We start from the raw sequence: 20,123 nt of genomic DNA, 5'->3' as shown, positions 1-20,123 counted from the left end.
CTTTCAAGTAGAGACTGAAAAAATGGAAACATGTGCAAAATATAGCCATCAGTAGTGCGTCACGGATAGACCCTAATAACTACCACTTGCCCAAAACATTAACCGTATTGCATACCTGTATAAGACTATAAGAAATTTGAACAACGAGGATATCCCACCGAAATCCTTATTCAAAGTATAGACAGACTTGCTATAATTGACCGACAAACACTGTTGACCCCTAAAATTAGATCTACCAAAAACACATTTACATTTGTGTCGAAATATTCAACATCTACCAGTCAAATTAAACAGAGCATCTTAAGAAGATGGGAACTACTCCAAAATGAGAGTGAATTTAATGGGATATTTCAGGAGAAACCTATATTTGCCCACACTAGGGGACGCAACTTAATGGATATACTGCGTTCATCTCAAGGTCCGCAGAACTTACCTGGTCTTATCATTATTACACTGTTTATCGTCTTTATGACAAACATCTCAATTACAATTGCACTATAAATTTTGCATCTCCAGCTTCGCAGTCACTACGCGTCTAGGATAGCCTAGGTGTACACATCAGAGCATAGGAATCCATTCCTCAGCCACATAACATTACAGAGGTACGTGATATTACGACGAAGATGAATAGTGAATATCATAGCGATATTACTTGCATCCTGTTTAGTATCAAGGCATTTATTTATTTTTTGTCCGACTAGCATCCATTTAATCGTATGTTTAGGTTATTTATTTCACTGTTTCAGTTTATGTATTTATAACAATGCATTGTTAGTTGGCGTATATTGATGAGGATTTGCGACATATGACTATTTCCACCTTGTGCATGATTTAGCAATGTTGATAATACCACATGTACCGATGAATGAAATGCTTTTCTTTTTGTTCCCCCTGAAGTGTCTGAAAATAACGGTTTTCATTGTTAATATTTTTAACATCACACTGTACCACGATTTTTCATTGATTAGCTGTTTGTATATATTTTATAGGATTTTCCCCTGACGAAGGGTACCTTCAGGTCCCGAAATGCATTGGGCACCATGTCGTCAGAAAATTGAATCAACAGTTTTATGAGTGACTATGAACCACGTTTCTTCAGCTGATAAAGAGAGATGTGTTAGCAATATATATGTCTTTAACTCATTAACTGTGAAAGTATTTATTAATTTACATTCGCTCTAAATTTACTTTTATGTACAAAAGGACTTATATTTGTGAGACGTTTTTTCTTTAAAAATGGATACACTTTACATATATGTAGAAAAATAAAAATACTAAATATGCAAGTTAATACAGTTGTATAGGATTGATTACTTTGAATTTATTGATGTAACATTGAAAAAGGGTTTCTTTTCCTTGTAGGAACAGTGCACTCTACAAGTAGGTTCCCCCTGCTTCCCCCCAATTAAGGGGGCAACAAAGACAGCAAGGGTGCTGCCACAGCTGGTGCATCACACGTTGTGGGGATAGATAAGGGTGTTGTGCAAGATGTGGTTGGCGCAGAAGAATTTGGATATCAAATGTTCCATGTTGCTGGTGATGCTTTCCAAGGTGACGGCACATTGGATGGATTATTTGAAGAAGATAGCGATTCTGCCTACGAGTCAGTTTGTCCTGTTATGTCTTGTAATGTAAAATTGGGGAAAGGGGTAAAGGAGGCTGGTGAGGGATCCAGCCAGGTTTAATAATAATAATTATAATAAGGATAACAGTAATGACATGCAAAAAAAAAAACACAAAAAGAATCCAATGATAAACGAAGCTCCTATACAGAGAGTTTTGCAGCAAATAAATATGGGAATGAAAAGCAATCTACCCCATTCACATGAAATGTGCATAATTTATGATTTTTATTGGCTTAAGTGTTTGCTCCAGCATGCAAACCGCACCACCATCAGGACAACTTAATTTGCTTAATAGAGGAAGGCAAGTCTCCAATTCAGAAACTTATTTGGCTCCCGCTTGAATGCCTTCTAACATAAAAAATGCTGCAGGATCCGGGTCATTAACAGCAACTTTAAACCTGGAATTTGCAAAGCACTCTCATGCTGCGAGCTACCACGTTTGGAGTGAAGCAATACAGAGCAGCAGCTTTTTTACATACCGCCGAATCATCTCATGAAAGAGAGCACAAAAATTATGCATGCTCCTCCCACCCCTTCTCTCAAAACTGGGATCAAAGTAAGAGGACGATGGGACACACATCTACAAATCTAGCACATCTGGTCAACCCAAGACAGCGAATACATAGAAGAACGGCCAGTGAAATTATGGAGACAAAAAGTCTCCCAAAGTGTGAAGGGTGGACTAGGGCATACAAGGTCACTGATTAGATTGGACTTTTGTCATTTACCAGGACACAGGAAGGTGAGGGTATTTGCTCACATGAAGAGCAGCTCACATGCCTTTCTCCAACAGGGTTAGAGATTCTGAGCTCATCAGTGTAGCCCAGGTGTGGTCAGTACCAGACCCCACTTGTTGCTTACCCAGGTGTGTGGCCTCAATGAGAGGCAGGTAGGAGCAAAACAGATGATAGGTGCCACAGACTATATGCGGTTAAGGCTGATAAGTGATATCTGGATTTGGAGTTCTGAATTGAAGAGTCTTTATTAAAGTGAAGAATAAAGGTTATTTCATTTTTGGGAGCATTGCCAGGAAAGGTTCTGGAAAGCATGGACTTTCTCCTGAAATGTGGACCTTCTGTTTTTGCAACAGGGGGTCTCCAGAAAAGGAATGTTTTTCGGAGAGTTATTTTGGAGTTTGACGGTTCAGAACATTGGATGGCAAGCAGTTCTTATGGTGTAGCATGGTGCTTTGCCTGGAAACCATTTAAGCAGGACCAGATGTTTTATGTTACTTCTTTTTTAATGTTTATGAGAAGCATGGCAGCAACATATAGGACTGCTCGAAGCGTGGCTAGTTTGTTTTTCAGTACACCAGTAAGACGGGAGGAGTAAAAATTAAGATGGGAGTCAACCAAAGACTCAAAGGCCATCACCAAATCCAGGAAGGAAAGAGTACGTTTTAACTTTTTGCATTTGTTGAGGCTGAAAGTGACAGACTTACTCATAGTTCAGATGTGACTTTTGAGGTTAAGATAGAAGTGAAGCAGAAAGTCAAGCACTTTCGTGAAGATAACCGTTCATTTTTATAAAAGACTTAAGCAAGAGAAGATTGTAGCCGAACCAGGTTTGGTTTGCATTTGAGGTGGTTTTGCTAAATCAGTCGGTTGATGTGGTGAAGTGAGGATTTCAATTTCTCTTTCATTGTATTTACATGATCCTTCCTTATAAACAACTTTAACTGTATCAGTCTAAGAGGTTGGCCTAATTCATTATAGTTTTCCATTTGCAAAGATTTATTACCCTAATGAAGCGCTATTGGTGCATAAAATGCATTGGGATTATTTTTAAGGATTTGTTTTAATGACACTTGGATTAAGAATTCTAAACCAGGCAAAGAATTATTGTTGAAGTAAGATGTAGAAAATGGTTTCAACAATGTGCGAATAATACCAGAGGAGCGTATTCAACACTAACTTTTTGTCAGTACTGCTGTTGATATATTTAAAAACGATGCCAAATGCATTATGCATAGAAAACTTTAAGGATTTTCTCAATGATCGTTTACTCAAACTGCAAGGAAGTGTATTAGGTAGTTTGCAGCGAGAAGAACCACAGAAATGTGGCATACACTGAGTGACAGGGCACTTTACCTATGCTCTTCGAATTGTTTTAAAGCAAACTAGAAAGTGCTCACTAGATATATTTCAAATATACAGACATTGAGTAGAATTAAGTAAGCAGTGTCACCAGCTGTTTACAGTTTGTTCTGAAAATAGTAAGAAGTCTCAGTTTGCAATAAACAAATCAGCTACAAGGAGAGGAAGAATAGTGCATGAGCGTGCAAACAGGATAGATTACTTTTATGCATGATGGCGACACCATCCCAGTTTTTCTATGATTATCTCGTTTATTGATGATGCATATAGAGGAGGTGGGGGAAGGATGTTTAAAAGAGAGGTAACAGGAAAAGTGAAGGCGTGGTTAAGTCAGTTTTCAGTCACCAATAGATTACCTCCATCACAGCTAACTACGATCGAGATGTTAGTGAAGTTTGAAGTTTTAGATCAATAGTCAAAGAACGCACATATGATGGTGGGACAAGCAGAAGGAATAGGAAAGTGTTCTTAGAGACAACCGTCTTGAATAGATTTGCAGGTCAGCGTCTTCCAGAAAGGAAACTAGGCTTTCTAAGGCAATACATCACATGAATGGTGTGTGAGTAAGCAGCACAATTAGTAGGGTTTGGGGGAGAGTTCACAGGGGTTAGTGTTGTGGCATGGGGAGAATGCTAAGGACTGCAGGGAGCATTTGCGGGTACAAAGATGGGGCAAGGAGGTGTGGACTTTCTTGGTAAAGACTTCAACTTTTCTGGTAATAAGCTCCAGAGTGAAGGAGAGATGATATCGAGGGGGAAGAGGATGGCAAGAAAAGCTAACTGGTAAGACAATAGATCCAGAAGAGCTTTCGGGCAGATAGCATGAAGCACATTATGGTGAGGGAAGACAGTTTATAGGCTTAATTCTTTGGAGAGCTAGTGCAAAACACCTTTTCAGTGTTCGCTTGATATGAGGGAGAACAGGAGGTGGAGGCACCAATAGCAATTTGAAGAGCTCCATATAGATGAAGAATCCGAGAGGGGGACCATTGAGGGGGGCAGCAGAATTGGAGGATTAAAGAGAAAGGGGATTGTGTGATGGCGGTTGCATTGCCAGAAACAGAGTGGCAGAGGAGTGATTATCAACTGGAAATGGTGATCAGGTTGGTGGAGGCCAAGTATAAGGAGGGGATGGCTGAATCAGGAAGCTGATGGGGAACATGTATAGAGAACTGAAGAATGGGGAGTAGAATGAAGTAAGGATTAATAAACAGAGGATACGAGCACTGGAAATGCAAATAGGTTTGACTCATGTCCCGGTGAGTCTCACATAATTGTCTGGTGACTGCTGCGCTGTCAAGCCAAACCATAAAAAGTAGCTTGGAAGCACACGGTATTTAAAGTTCATCTATAGAGCTGCTTCACCAAGGAGTGATGAAGAACTTTACTGTCAAAAACTAAAAAAACGAGGAATTGGAGGTAGAAAAAACTGGCAACGAGAAATTGCAGAGAGAAACAACAGCTGTAGGAACGAAACTCCAAAGTTCAGCTGTTAATCAGTGATCATAGAACGGAAGTAAACCAACATTGGTAAACAAATAGCTATGCTCCATGACCCAGAAAACAAGAAGTGCAGGGAAGACAACGCAGCCATGGAAACATGAAAACATGACAATGGAAAAAAGAATATGGATAAATCACAGTGAAAAAATAAGACGCGGTGAAGAAGTATATCAAAGTAAATGTGCAGAGACAATTCGACCTCCCACTCTATGTCAGAAAATTAGTTCCAAATGGAGGGAAGAAAATGTCCTGCTGACATGACAAAGGATGGAATGAGACCTGTAGCATGTTCAGATATTGTACTCTCATTTATCAAATGGCATGGATGACGGACTATATTGAACACGCCCTAAGTCTAATATGAACAGCAGTAGGATAGCACCACCCGTCTCTCCTTTCATACCATCTAACAGGAGAACACAACTGATTAAATGCTATGTAGATGGTGAAAACAAGCCTTGGTTGGATATAGGGTGTCTATAGACTAGATTACAAACATGTTTTTATCTGCTGCACAACAACGCCTGCGTAAGTGTGCTATGGCCAGACGTCTCAACATTTTCCTGGAATTAGCTTCAGTCTTCTTCAGAAGGGGACATAAGCTGTGTCTACAAAGCTTTCATTTAACTTTGGTTGAATCTGTGTTTTTTTTGGAATGGCCTCAGCAATGCTGACCTACAGAGCACAAGACTCAAATTGTCAGTAGGTTTCTCCAAAGAAAACCCTACCCCCACAGCTAAAGCTGGCTACCTTCTCTTTCCACCACTGGACTGTAAGAAAAGGCTGCTGGCTGGTGGGAATAGATTCTTTTGTAAGGAGAAATACCATGGTACCTTTACTTCATGGATGTGAATGCAGCTTCCGGAAGAACTTGCACAACCCCACACAGCCAGTGTCTTTGCTTCACTCCCATGTGTGTATATTATACTGTATTTGTGGTCGGTTATAAGTGTGGGAGAGGTCGTGGTGATAAGAGTCAAAGTTAAGAGTGCTTTATGAAGTGCGGGAGAGGACAGGGTAATCGATATATACATGCATTTCTTTGGGCCATTTATATTAGAGGGTGAGCATTACATCTGTAGCCTAACAGATGAAGACGTGCTGAATCCATTAGGAACAGTGTCAGAAAAAAAAACATTTTAGACAGCTAGGGATTAGTTACGACGACTATCAGTCCTATGGTCAGGCGGGTTGGTGGGGTGGGGGAGGGGTGGTTATACGGATTATTAAACGGATTACTTGTTTTACTGTATTAAGCCTGAAATTCAATCCTGGTTGTGTGCTATGGTTCCCCGAGTGAGAACAAACTGGCAGGTTGCTCTGGGATGGAAGTCATAGAAAATTATTATGTGTTTATGAGGAAGAGGCAGCAGTGGGAAGGGCGGGCAGAGACCTTCCACTTCAACATGAGGACGTTTGTAAACAACAGAGGAGGCTGTGGGTGCTTTGTTTCTTGAGAAATAAAAGCAGGTTCCTTTAAAACCATAAAAAAAGCACGCATTTTTCCAAACACAGAAGTATGATCCTCACTGGTGTGTTCGGTCTTCCTCCCTTAAAACCTAAAGGGCAGACAGGGGTAATCTTTATGGCAATACAGCCCAGATGGGTTGGCTACGCTACTGTTAAATGTTGTAAGAAACCATGGAGAAGAAATATAGAGTCAAAGCCTAACAACCGCCCTTCTCACAGAAATAGCATGTTTTACGTAATTTCCAACTCACGTGGCTAGCAGGAATACATATTTGAGAGGTTGCTTCTGCAATAAAAGAGAAGCGATTTGTTTCCCACTCAGCCACGTCAAAACATGCAAACAAGTCCCCTAAAAAAAAAACATTCAGCATAGATAGAAAATGAGCAATACAGATCTTAACACAGAGAGTGGACAAAATCAGCTGCGCCTCATTAAAGCTTCTTAAAGATGATTAAACATTAAACAACTACAGGTATCTATGAAACTTCGACAATTTAATGGTTTAAAAGAGAGGAGAAACCTACCTTTTTAAGCGGAACCGTGCTTCTGAACCAGTTGTAATCCGGAGAAACTTTGATCTCCCCCATGATGTCCGGCGTGAAGGGAAGCCAGCAGAGCCTGTAAGTAAAGACGTGAAGCATGAGACCACGCAGAATGAGCCGCCCACTTAAAGGCTGCCTGCACTGCAGCCTTGTGATACCAACACACGAGTCTTGCATCAAAAACAATCCTGACCGCAAGGGTTTCCTCTCTCCGCCTCTGCGGATCAGTATTACCGATCTGACGGGTTTTCACAACGAATTCTAGATTATCAAGAAAATGCTTTGCTGCAAAGTTGTTTTTTACAACAGAGGCCTGCACGGCTTATACGGTTGCAGTATGCTTCTCTGGTCGCCGATAGACCCCCGTATTTAAACAGCCCACATTTTTTTTTAAATATACTCTAGACCCATGTCCGCCCTTAGGTCCCACGACAGAGATCTGATACTCAGTAATCTGATTCCTGCCTTTAGTACTTACCATATATGCCACTGCCAGGATACGCAGCAGAGGCTACATGGCAAAGATCCACATCGGCCAATCCGATTTAGTATTTTATGCTAAATCGTATTGCAAGATAATTATGTCGACACCTAGAAATTCCTGTCACCCAGGCATTTACATTTGAAGCAAGTCTCTTAATTTCTAGATATATCGGATCATTGGTACTTACAAACATTAAGTAAGATTACTAAAACAGACATGGGTTGAAGAAATAAAAGGTATGATATGACATCCAGCTTCTACGTACGAAATTAATGCCTTGGGATTAATGGGAGACACACACTTCACAGTTTAAAATTGCTAGTTTAAGTGCAGTATGCTTAATTGGCAGGCACGTTGGAATGTATTTAGTGAAAAGTGGATATTGAATTCTGGTGGTGGTACAAAGGATTATGCCTATTCGGGAAAAGGGGATAAAAGTAAAAACCTGGGGACACCATTGTCAATGCTTCCAATGTGTGACCTGCAATGGGCTGTTCAGGCATTCACATCTGTCCGCTGCCACTGTGCTGCCACTGTGCAGCCGAGGGAACCATGGGTGATGGCCCTGAACCCAACCCCCCCACTCCCATGTAGAGGCAACCAGAGGGAGCGTCAGCTAATACCAACATGAGGCATTGGGATCGAACTGGTCTCTAGTAGGCCTTGACCTGGGGACCCATTCTCTGCCCTGGTGGGCCGATCCATGCGGATCGTTGTGGCACCACAAATAAGGCATACCACCACTAGACACCAGGGGGCTTTATTATTACTACATGCCTTACATGGTCCAAAAAAAAAAAAACAGAAAAAACAAGGGTGGCTGGGCCCAAAAGGGAAGGAGGGTAGGCAGGGCCACACTAATATGAACAGAAACAATTGCCTATGCCTCCGAGCTACTTTTGAGTACACACCGATTTATGTACAAGTAAACCACAATTTATTAGTTTACCCAAAAACAGTTTATGTTTTCAATTGTTACTCAATTTACAAAAAGAGGGGGGATATTCAGAAAAGACAGAGATAAGGCCACTGTCAACCTCAAGTTTTAGCCATACACAATTTCAGAAAAACAGTTTATGCATATATACAGTGAAAAAACATGTGTTAGACATTATACAACAAGGAAACTATTAAACCAACATGTATCGAACATTATGACAAAAAACAGGGGGTACTTTTACCATGAGAAAATATCACCATACATACATTTACGAAGCATGGACCACAAAACCTTATACATTTGAAAAATGATTTAGCCAACCATTATGAATGGAAAGGAAAAAGAATGTTTTCAACCAATTCAACTACCATGACCTGAACAAGAGACAATCAATTAAATGTCAGGAATATTGCCCATTTCTGCATCATTAACATTGGCCAACCGGTCAGTGAACGTGAAAAAGGGGGGGTGCCGACGCGTTTCGAATCCTGATAAAAGACTTGCAGGATTCTCGTCAGGGCAGTATGAATCTAGTCCATGGGAACTGTTTGAAAAGAAGAACAAAACAGTTTGTTTACTAAAAAGTGCGTCCTCAAGCCACTGCTCTCAGAACAATGCGAGTGACGGAATACTGCGTACCTTGTGTAATTCCTGCCCACAGTTACTCCTGTGTTCTATGGGAATGTCGTCTATGTTGTGGGGTTTACGCTGCAACAGAGTAAAAGGTAAGTCAAGTCCAGCAGGGTAGAGGGGGACCTTCCGTGCGCGTCGTGATTGTACTGAAAATGGTTACCTGTGTTCTACGTGGGTCTTTGCCAACCTGTGCGGTGTTCTAAAGCACTTAGAATTCTGCTTTATTTAATTTCTGTAAGTAAGTAAAGAAGGCGGAATTTAGTCAATTGCTCAGTCGGTGGCACACTTGTGTAACACTAGTGGTCATCTCAACAAGTGATCGACTTACTTGGACACCGGACCGCGGTGACCGCAGGGGGGGGTTTCTGACTCCTAACCCAGATATTGCCAGCCTGTGAGGTATCTTTAGACGTTTAGAATTCAGCTCATTAGATTTCCTAGAACAAGTAAACACAGCGCGTTTTAGTTGGCTCCTACTGCGGTGACACTATGGTGCACCGCTGGGAATTTATTACCTCAAAAGCTACACTTACTTAGACACCGGTCCGCGGTGGCCGCAAAAAAGGGGATTCTGACTCTGGGGCCGAGTTTTTCACACAGTAGGACGTTTAGTTGATCTGTGGGAGTAAGCAAGCAAGGACAGATTAGCGCGTTGATGCGCTGTCATGTATGTTTTCAATCTGCACTAATAGCAGTCCCAAATCCCGGGGGGGTTCAGTCTTACCTTGAAAATTTCATAAACCTCCGCAAAAACTGCTTGCTCCAAACAGGCAAACACAGGGATGTGAATGTCCCTGGCAGTCACAGGTTTGGATCATGTGATTCATGACCGGCCAATCAGAATTGAACAACAGATTAAAGTGCCTTCTGGGACCTGTAGTTTAAAAAAACAAGGCAAGTGCTTTTAAGAAAAATTATGATGAATTCTTATGATGAATTCTGGGACCCACGTAGAACACAGGTAACCATTTTCAGTACAATCACGACGCGCACGGAAGGTCCCCCTCTACCCTGCTGGACTTGACTTACCTTTTACTCTGTTGCAGCGTAAACCCCACAACATAGACGACATTCCCATAGAACACAGGAGTAACTGTGGGCAGGAATTACACAAGGTACGCAGTATTCCGTCACTCGCATTGTTCTGAGAGCAGTGGCTTGAGGACGCACTTTTTAGTAAACAAACTGTTTTGTTCTTCTTTTCAAACAGTTCCCATGGACTAGATTCATACTGCCCTGACGAGAATCCTGCAAGTCTTTTATCAGGATTCGAAACGCGTCGGCACCCCCCCTTTTTCACGTTCACTGACCGGTTGGCCAATGTTAATGATGCAGAAATGGGCAATATTCCTGACATTTAATTGATTGTCTCTTGTTCAGGTCATGGTAGTTGAATTGGTTGAAAACATTCTTTTTCCTTTCCATTCATAATGGTTGGCTAAATCATTTTTCAAATGTATAAGGTTTTGTGGTCCATGCTTCGTAAATGTATGTATGGTGATATTTTCTCATGGTAAAAGTACCCCCTGTTTTTTGTCATAATGTTCGATACATGTTGGTTTAATAGTTTCCTTGTTGTATAATGTCTAACACATGTTTTTTCACTGTATATATGCATAAACTGTTTTTCTGAAATTGTGTATGGCTAAAACTTGAGGTTGACAGTGGCCTTATCTCTGTCTTTTCTGAATATCCCCCCTCTTTTTGTAAATTGAGTAACAATTGAAAACATAAACTGTTTTTGGGTAAACTAATAAATTGTGGTTTACTTGTACATAAATCGGTGTGTACTCAAAAGTAGCTCGGAGGCATAGGCAATTGTTTCTGTTTACATGGTCCAAAAGCATTGGACCCCTGGCACAGTGCTGAAGGCTATGGTGTGTTCCGTTTTTGCTTACTGTGACCACACTCCTAATAATTCCTGCATCTTCAACAGAATGGGCCGCATAGACCCCAAACCACAGAAATTACCATTTCAGTGCGCAGCCAAGCGGTATGAAGCTGAAACGCCTGTTAGAATGGCGGAGGGGATGGGGGGACCCTCAAAGGTTGTGCAGTCTGTGACCACGGAAGGTTTGTTGGCAGAGATCTGAGTGGGGTTCAGGGATACGGACACCCGCTTTGATGCACTGGCGGGCAGATTGGAAGGCATGGGAGAGCACCTTGATCACCATCAGGTTCAGCTTGATGAGACAGAGGACCAGATTTCAACACTGGAGGATGGGCCCACCACCATGTCTAAATGGCTTGAAAAGTTGGAGCAACAGGTCAAGACCGTGGCTATCAAGAATGAAGATTTGGAGGCCAGGTGGCGCCACAATAATCGTTGTATCACTGGCATTGCTGAATCTACAGCTACTGGTAAAATTGACTTATTTGTGGAAAAACTGCTGATGGACTTGTTCGAGTGGGAGGAGTTTTCATCTGCCTTCCTCGTGGAGTAGGTCCATCGATCCTTGGGCCATAGGCCCCCTCCATTGGGGCGACACCACTTCCTATCATTGCCCAAATGCTAAACTTTGGGGATAGAGACACTGTACTTTCTCTGGCGCGGGAGCGTGGCCAGGTTCAATATCAGGGAACCACTATTTCATTCTATCCTGAATTCACCATGTTGGTCCAGGAGGCTTGTCGTAAATTTGCAGAGGCGAAGGCTGCACTTAGGGTGCTGGACCTACGATATGGCATGGTGTACCCGGCCCACCTCAGTGTGGACATTCAGGGTAAATCTTGGTTGTTCGATTCCCCCACGGATGTTCAGGCCTTTTGTAAACAATACACAAAGGAGCACCAACCAGACTCTGGGTGCTCTCCTGGGCACTCCCTCCCTGACCTCCATGCTACGAACAGCTCGGATCTGTTTCCCACGAAATAACAGAAGTTCTCCCATGGGAGACCATGGCCAAGGTGTTTTTCTTTATGCAAGACTCTGCAGCGGAACATTGCTATGTTTTATTGCATGCTATGGTTACCTCAGTTGGCTTATGGTCCTATTTTCTACTCTTATGCATTCTTTATCCAGTTCTATTGGTGTTGTTGAGTGTATGCAAGGGGGATTGGCTGTAAAGGCATTGCCCACCCTCAGAGGTCTACGCCGCTATGATTACTTATTCTTATTGGTTTTTTTTGTTGATTTGTTATGTTATGGGGATTCATTGGGCCCTTTTTTTGCCTGGGATGGGTGGAGGGTGGTAAAGGGGGAGGGGTTATTTATGACTTATGATTGTTTGCCACATTGGAAGGATATTACGGATTCTCGAATTCTCAGGTTCTACATGGAGAAAATAGGGAGAGCCCATGCCTCATAACTTTACGACCTAGGGGGTGGATATCCCATTTATGGGGTGGAAAATTAGAGGCATCAAAAACCCCCGAAAGGGCAAGCTAGTACCACAGTATTTAGTTCCGCATGGGATAAGATTTCCAAAGGTGACACATCCCACTCCTGGATCTTAACTGTCCTATGCTACCACTTGGGCCCCACACAAGTTCTTTTCCACATACAGCAAGTACTCCAGCGGGGTTCGCATTTAATCCACAGTTCATTTCCATTTATGCTTAAAGAATGTCTCAGCTATAGGGAGGGGAGGTATGTAGCGGTCACAGGCAGCCCTGTCGGGCCAGAAAGTGCTATTATTAAATGTATATGCTCCAAATGTAGATTCTCCAGAGGTTTTCAAAGAGTTGCCAGCTATAAGAGAGAGAGTGGATGTAAGTTATGACATCATGGGGGAGCGTCCTAAATTTATGCATTAATCCTGCTCTAGACTCAACGGCAAGTGTCCCAGGTGGGAAACCCAGCACGCTTCAGATACTATAAGATATATGCACCATGTACGCCCTTATAGATGCATGGCGACATCAGCATGCGCTATCCCCGGGGCATACATTTTACTTAGCACCACACGGCTTCTGGTCCCGTCTAGGTGATTAGCTACTATTTTTTTATTTATTTTTTTTGCAGAGTTTTATATAGCGCGAACTAGACCCGAACCGAATCAGGTCTATTGAAGTCGCTCCTGCCGTGGCTGAGTAAGGTAAACTCCCTCCACCGTACGCTGTCAGATCATGCGCCCATATATATGTGGTGTGACCATTCCATTCTTGGTGCATGTGGCAAATGTTTGGAAATTTCGCATTTCAGGTTCTTCTTGACTCGGTGTTCTTGATAGAACTCTACTCTGCTATAATTGAATAGTTTAGCTTAACGAAGGCACCGTTGCCACACAGGACATTCTCTAGGAAGCCTTCAAGGCCTATATATGCAGGGTAACTATAGCTAAACAGGGCGGCATACTCCGTGATATCCACCACACCTCAGTGCGGGTTGAGACTGCTCTACAGCAAATTGACGCGACCCAGGGACTCTACATTGCCCAGTTACAACTTCGAGCACAAGCGAAGGAGGAATTTCGTGATCTTGCTGATCGGGAGGTGAACTTCCTTGGGTAGTATGCCAAGGCCCACCGTTACGGAGAGGGCGAATGCTCTGGCTGCACATTGGCTAGACTGCTTTGCAGTGACTGATACCAGAACTCACACTTGCAGATGGTACTCAGACCTCGGATAATGGTGAGGTTGTGGAGGAATTGTTGCGTTACTATACCAAACTTTATACCTCCAGGTATGCAGAGGAGGATTGCAAACTTGCAGGTTACCTCGCAGAGGTGGCCATGGTATGGCTGTCCTCCCAGCAGCAGCAATTTCTTAGCGTGGAGGAGATTGCTACCACTATTGACTCCATGGATGGGTCTAAAGCCCCAGGCTCTGATGGACAGTCAGGAATATTTTATAAAACGTATAAACACTTACTTGCACCCCACTTCCTGGAACTTTATGCCGAAGTGCTGGATGACATCTAATTGCCAAGATTGGAAATTGAGAAGGATAACTAGAATGTACAGGTGAATGCCTGGACCTGAAGTTCGGTGAATCAGGGGAGCATGCAAACTAGACCCCATTGGTTTCTTTTATGCTTGCAAATGAGCAAATAAGTGGCACTTGCGTGTTTGTAATGACATTATTTACACATACTTTTTTTAAATGATTATATTTCCACCCACAGGTACTTCTGCAGTGTGATTACACAACCATAGACCAAACAGGATCTAACCTCAAACTCGAGTTCAGCAAGCCCTATGATGACGCAAACACAAGGAGATGATGGACGGAGTGCTGAAACTTTTCAGACATTCACCCCCAGTCACAGATCTGGGTTGAATCCATCATCATCCTTAAGCTCACCTCGCCACCTCAGTTCAGACAAAGCTATATGCAAATCAGTCTCATTGATGCTGGTCAGAAGGTGGTTGGCAGGGTCCTGCTGGAGAGAATTCTCACATGGGCGGAGGATAATAATATCATTTCCCAATTCCTAAAAAAACTGCTAAAATCCCGGTGAATAGAGGTGTTTGCCAGGGATGTGTCCTGGCGCCCACCCTCTTCTCATTGTTTGTGAATGGGGTCGTCTCCTTTTTATCCGATATTGATGCTGATGCCCCGAGCCTGGCTGGTGTAAAAGTGTCCGCAATGCTCTTTGCCGATGACACCTTATTGGTATCCAAAACACCTACGGGGCTTCAGAAACTTTTGGGTCGGTTTTCCACATTTTGTAATCAAAGGGGCCTGGTTATTAACACAACAAAAACCAAGCTCCTCTAATTTAACCCTAGTAAAAAAGCCAACTGCACGATTACCCTTGATAATGTGCCCCTAGAGCGTGTCAAAGTCTTTGATTATTTAGGGATAAGGATATCGGACCAACTTAAATGGCAGTTTCACATTGAGAAAATGGCCCTGAATCATAAACGAGCTTTGGGAGCCATTGGGAGGGAACACAGAGCCTCAACCTCCAGACCTATAGCTCCGGTACTGGAGATCTATTCTGCGAAAGCTATAGTTAGCGCTTTGTATAGAGCCGAGCTCTGGGGTTTTAACAATGCTGACACCCTCGTAAAGGCTGAAAATAAGTTTTTTAGGGAGCTGGTCTCACTACCTAGAGGCACCCCAAACAAACCCCTCCTATATGATTTTGGTCGCCGTTCCATTAAAGACCTTATTACCCTGCGTCCGCTTCTCTATTGGGCTCGCTTATGGCGCACTCCTGAATTATCTAGCTATGCAAATGGCCTTAAAGAAGTGATGAATATGCAAGGGTCCCACAAAATCGTTTGGCTAACCAAGGTCAAGAAGATTTTACTTGCTATTGGTCTTAACATTGCTTGGGAAACAGGTGCGTCGGTGTCCAAATTGGAGATCAAGAGAGCCTATTGGCAATGGGTTGATGCCCAGGATTCTAGAGATATGAAACTGGGCAGGTTGACAGATGAGTTCCGTTTACACAAGACTGTACATCGTCTTGAACCCTACCTGGATTTCATTAGGAAACCCAGAGATAGGGCCCTGTATATTCAGTTCAGGCTGGGTACTCTCCCGGTTCGTGAACGTACTTGTAAGTGGAACCCCCCCAACCAAACACCTATCAATTGCCCGTTTTGCACCGACACACCCGAAACTATACCACACTTCTTTTTTGTATGTAGTGCCTACAAGAAACCTAGGTCAAAATGGTTAAGACTTGTTTGCTGTCAGCTTATGATCAATAACCACGCCATTGCTCTTAGAATTTTGCAGACGGACCCTAATAATACCACCCTAGCCTGTGGAGTGGCTAAATTTGTCAGTTGGGCATGGCTGATCAGAATGAAATATCTTAGATAATTGTATATGGTGAATATTCTTCTTTCTTGCTCAAAGCTGTAATTGGTTTAATGATTTTTTTAATTGTAGTAATATGGTTTAAGTATTTATTCAAATGTCTTTTATAAATGTATTGTATTTTAATTGTATTGTGCTTTTTAAGATATTTTATATCGAATTAAAGCTTTGTATGATTCGAAATCAGTCTTGACCCTGTGCCTCATGGGAACAGTCCAGCCCGAACTGCCAAGCCAGGTCTTCCCTGAACTGGAAACAAGCATCCTGGGACCGGTTTCTGGGTAACACCCTTAATCAGCCAGGCTAGCTTGAATCCAGTGGCAAAGTGCGCAAGGGACCCACGTTTGGGTATACCCTGCCAACTTAGGGCGAAAAAAGCAAACAAAGAGATGATGGACGGAGTGCTGAAACTTTTCAGACACCCCCAGTCACAGGTCTGGGTTGAATCCATCACCATTCTTTAGCTTACTTCGCCACCTCCGTTCAGACCCAGCTATATATTAGTCTTGCCCCTATGCCTCATGGGAACAGTCCAGCTCAAACTGCCAAGCCAGGTCTTCCCTGAACCGGAAACAAGCATCCTGAGACCAGTTTCTGGGTAACACCCTTCATCAGCTTGAATCCAGTGGCAAAGTGAGCAAGGGACCCACATCTGGCTATGATGATGAAGAATGCCACAACTTTGTGGCTGAGGGCAGTTTTTCAAACAAACAACTTTTGCCACTTGATTTCATAGCGTAATTTTGTTTACTCCTACTTCTTTTTTGTGTTGTTGGTTACTTATAGTGGAGGTTGAAGTAAGAGATCTTCCTTTTCCCCCTTAGGTGAGTGTGTTTCAGTGTTTGCATAGCCGTCGAGCCGTAGAGGGTACATACAAAAAGACAATAGTTTGGTATTCAGTTAGAATTTCTAACTGAACTTCCTTAAATAACCACGGCGGAGGAACAAGGCCTAGCATAAGGGGAGGATGCAGTGACACAGATTCTCTTTGGGCCCTTATTACTAGGAGAAACCACAATTACCCAAGTCTTCACCCAAGGAGAGGGGTGGGACACACTAATAGAACTGAAAAAAACTCATGTGAAAACCATTTTGCAAGTACAATCCTAATGGAATATTTGAGAGCTAACGCGGCCCCTCGATGAATCATTGATCTTTCAGTGACATTTAGGCAGGATTTGGGACTCATATCCTGGAAAAGGATAGCTGACACCCTGATGATACAAATCCAGGCTAATGAACAGGGACTAAAAGCCAGTGTCATCCTAGCGACAAACAAGAGAAAAAAGAGAAAATTGAAGGAGACTAACAGTGAGTTAGGAGAATATAAGGATTATCTGATGCAGTTGAAGATAAACAAACTGCAAAAGGACCTTAAAAAATTCTCAAAGGAGAAAGTTTATCCATACACCATATATGGGTACACCAGAGAAAACTAGATGAAATGAAGAAAGGAACCCAGGGAGGGCGAAGAGATTTAGACACCATGAGTTCCAGTAGTGACGGCAGTGATTATGACAACAAACGAGAAGGGGAAGAGGAAAGGGTTAGTACCAGGGACACCGCCCAATGTTTACTCCTGTGTTCCCAGGATACGCAGATCAGGGATATGGTTGGCCCACAATGTTCCAACCTTTCCAACAAATACAGGAACTGCAAAATCCCCAATACCCACAAATACCCAACCCTTTCTTAGGAAGAGGAAGAGGGAAACAAAGACGATCGCAGACAGTACAGTCGGAGGACCTGAACCAACCAGCAACGAGAAACATGTCACGGGACCACATTCCTGGGACAAGCAAGGAATGACATTCGTCATGAATTTAACAGATGTGACCTTAACAGAACCCCAAGAGAGATTATTGAACAAGGGACTGGGTTTTGTCCCAACAAACACTCTAGACAGCTTTCAACTTGGTCAGGAGTTTGCAGAAGTTTTTAGGAATATCAGACTTAAGATATTCTTTGAAGGGAAAGAGGATTCAAGGATGAGGAGGGGAGACACCACTTTTCGCCCTGAATCTAATTTTTATGCCTATGATCTCAACACTCCTCCAAGAGGTGGCTACCTTTGAACAGGCAGTAATAGATGAAGTTGAGGAGCTAGCAAAGAAGAATATTATCCTTGCATAAACCTGACCAGAGAGAAGGAGGCACTGCAACAATTGAGACAAAGCACTAATTTAATCATAAAACAAACGGATAAGGGAGAGGCCATAGTCATTCAGACCAAAACAGCCTACAAGACAGAATGTAACAGAATTCTATCGGACAGTAGGAATTATAGCATCCTACTTCGGGGCCCTACACCCAGAAATAAAAACAGAAATAGCTACCTTAGTGCAGGAAGCAGTTAACAGTGATTGGATCTCAGAACAAGAAAGCCTCTTTCTTTGTAACCAAAATCCAATCACCACAATAAGTACACAAAACAACAAGACCCACACCGGGCAGACTAATATTGTCTGGGATCTGGTCTATTCTGGTACCTCTATCGAAATTCTGTGATTTTTTCTTCAAACCACTGGTACAAAAAATGGAGGCACATGTGAAGGACACTAGAGACATACTGAATCTTGTCAAAGACATGGATTTTGATCCCACAAAGAAATTCCTAATAGGGCTGCACATCGAATCACTCTACACAAAGAACCCCCCAAAGGGAAACATTAAGAGTGATAGAGAACTACCGTATGCACAGGATTAGGCATACTGTAATCCAAGAGCATTCATACTGCATCTGGCCGAAACTGCACTAACAATTTAAAACTTTTATTTCAGGAAACCATCTACTGGCAAACACATGGTACTTTCATGGGCAGCACCTTTGTCCCATGCTCGGCAGGGCTATATGTTGCATAATTTGAACAAGAATACATCTTCCATTAGGAAAGTCCCAGGGTGAACAACCTTTAAATTGTGGCACTGCTAATCTGGAGCGGAGACGAATTATCAATGATTTCAAACACTGGTTGAACAGCCGCAATCCTCTACTACTTACATCCACTGTAACTTGGGAAAAACTTAAATTTTTAGACCTGGTGATCGTACCTAGAGAAGGAAAACTCGCAACTCAGGTTTTCCACAAACCTACATCAGGGCTTGAAAATTCCACTCTACCGCTCGCATAGTCGAGCTAAATTTAACAAGGTCGAGCTGTTTTTAGGTCCTACTCGCCCTTTATGGCGAGTAGGAAAACAAACCAACTATTGTCCCCTGTCTGTGAAAACGGAGCAAATGTGACAAGATAACAAGATTTAAAGGTATTTGTATTGCTCATAAAGTTAATGAGCAATAAAGATGCCTTTAAATCTTGTTATCTTTTCACATTTGCTCCGCTTTCAGAGACGGAGGTCAAGTAGGTTGCAGTTAGGTCGAGGACATTTTTTAAGGTACTAGTCCTGCAGGACTAGTACCATTTTTTGGATTTTTCGAGCCCTGTACATACAGGAATAGCCTTTTATTGTTCAACAGCTTTCACCCCGAATCACTGAGGGAAAGCCTGCCAGTGGGTCAGTTTCTCAACCTTTTGGGGTACTATTCAGATACATGGGATTTAAATAAAAAATGAAATCAACAGAACTGGCAGAAACAATTCAGAACAGAAACTGCCCGGTTAAGGCCACAAGGACAGCACAGAAAACAGCATCCAACTGTAACAGAGATGTCATTTTGGAAAGTACAGAAAACCACGAGTAATGAATACAATTTGTGTCACGACTTTTAGCACTGCTTCAAACAACATAAAACGTATTATACTAAGTGACTGGCGCATTCTGAACTCTAATGGACTTAACCTTGAGAAACTTATTTTTTCCTTCAAGAGGAGTGCCAATATGAGCGATTTACTGGTGCATGCTAGGCTACACAACTAAGGACAGGGACAGCAGAGACTCTGGGATCTACCACAGTAGCTGGCCCCAACAGGTGTGGTGCATGCAACGTCTGTAACCTCACAGAAGACACCAAAAGCATTGACGTAGGTTTAAATTACCATTGGGAGCAGAAGTAACACACTAACATCAATTTGGAGAACTTAATCTACCTTATAAAATGCTGTTGTATTTTCGAAAGGCTGGCGGAGGGTCGAGAGGTACGGAGTCTTACTTGAGC

General features: G+C 42.6%; 1 protein-coding gene across 1 annotated transcript in view; it reads right to left on the bottom strand.

Moving 5' to 3' along the window:
* Window positions 1–20,123, bottom strand: part of SPG21 (SPG21 abhydrolase domain containing, maspardin) — a 328,125-nt gene that overhangs the window by 266,148 nt on the left and 41,854 nt on the right. Inside the window, exon 2 of the mRNA XM_078683092.1 lies at window positions 7,219–7,312. Coding sequence (XP_078539218.1) covers window positions 7,219–7,281 — 63 coding nt within the window. The 5' untranslated portion in view covers window positions 7,282–7,312. The remainder of the gene's footprint in view (window positions 1–7,218; window positions 7,313–20,123) is intronic.

The sequence above is a fragment of the Lissotriton helveticus genome, chromosome 3_1 (genome assembly GCF_964261635.1).
Source record: "Lissotriton helveticus chromosome 3_1, aLisHel1.1, whole genome shotgun sequence".
Taxonomy (NCBI): Eukaryota; Metazoa; Chordata; class Amphibia; order Caudata; family Salamandridae; genus Lissotriton; species Lissotriton helveticus.
Note: the sequence above shows the minus strand (reverse complement) of the source record. Positions and strands in the feature narration are given on the sequence as shown.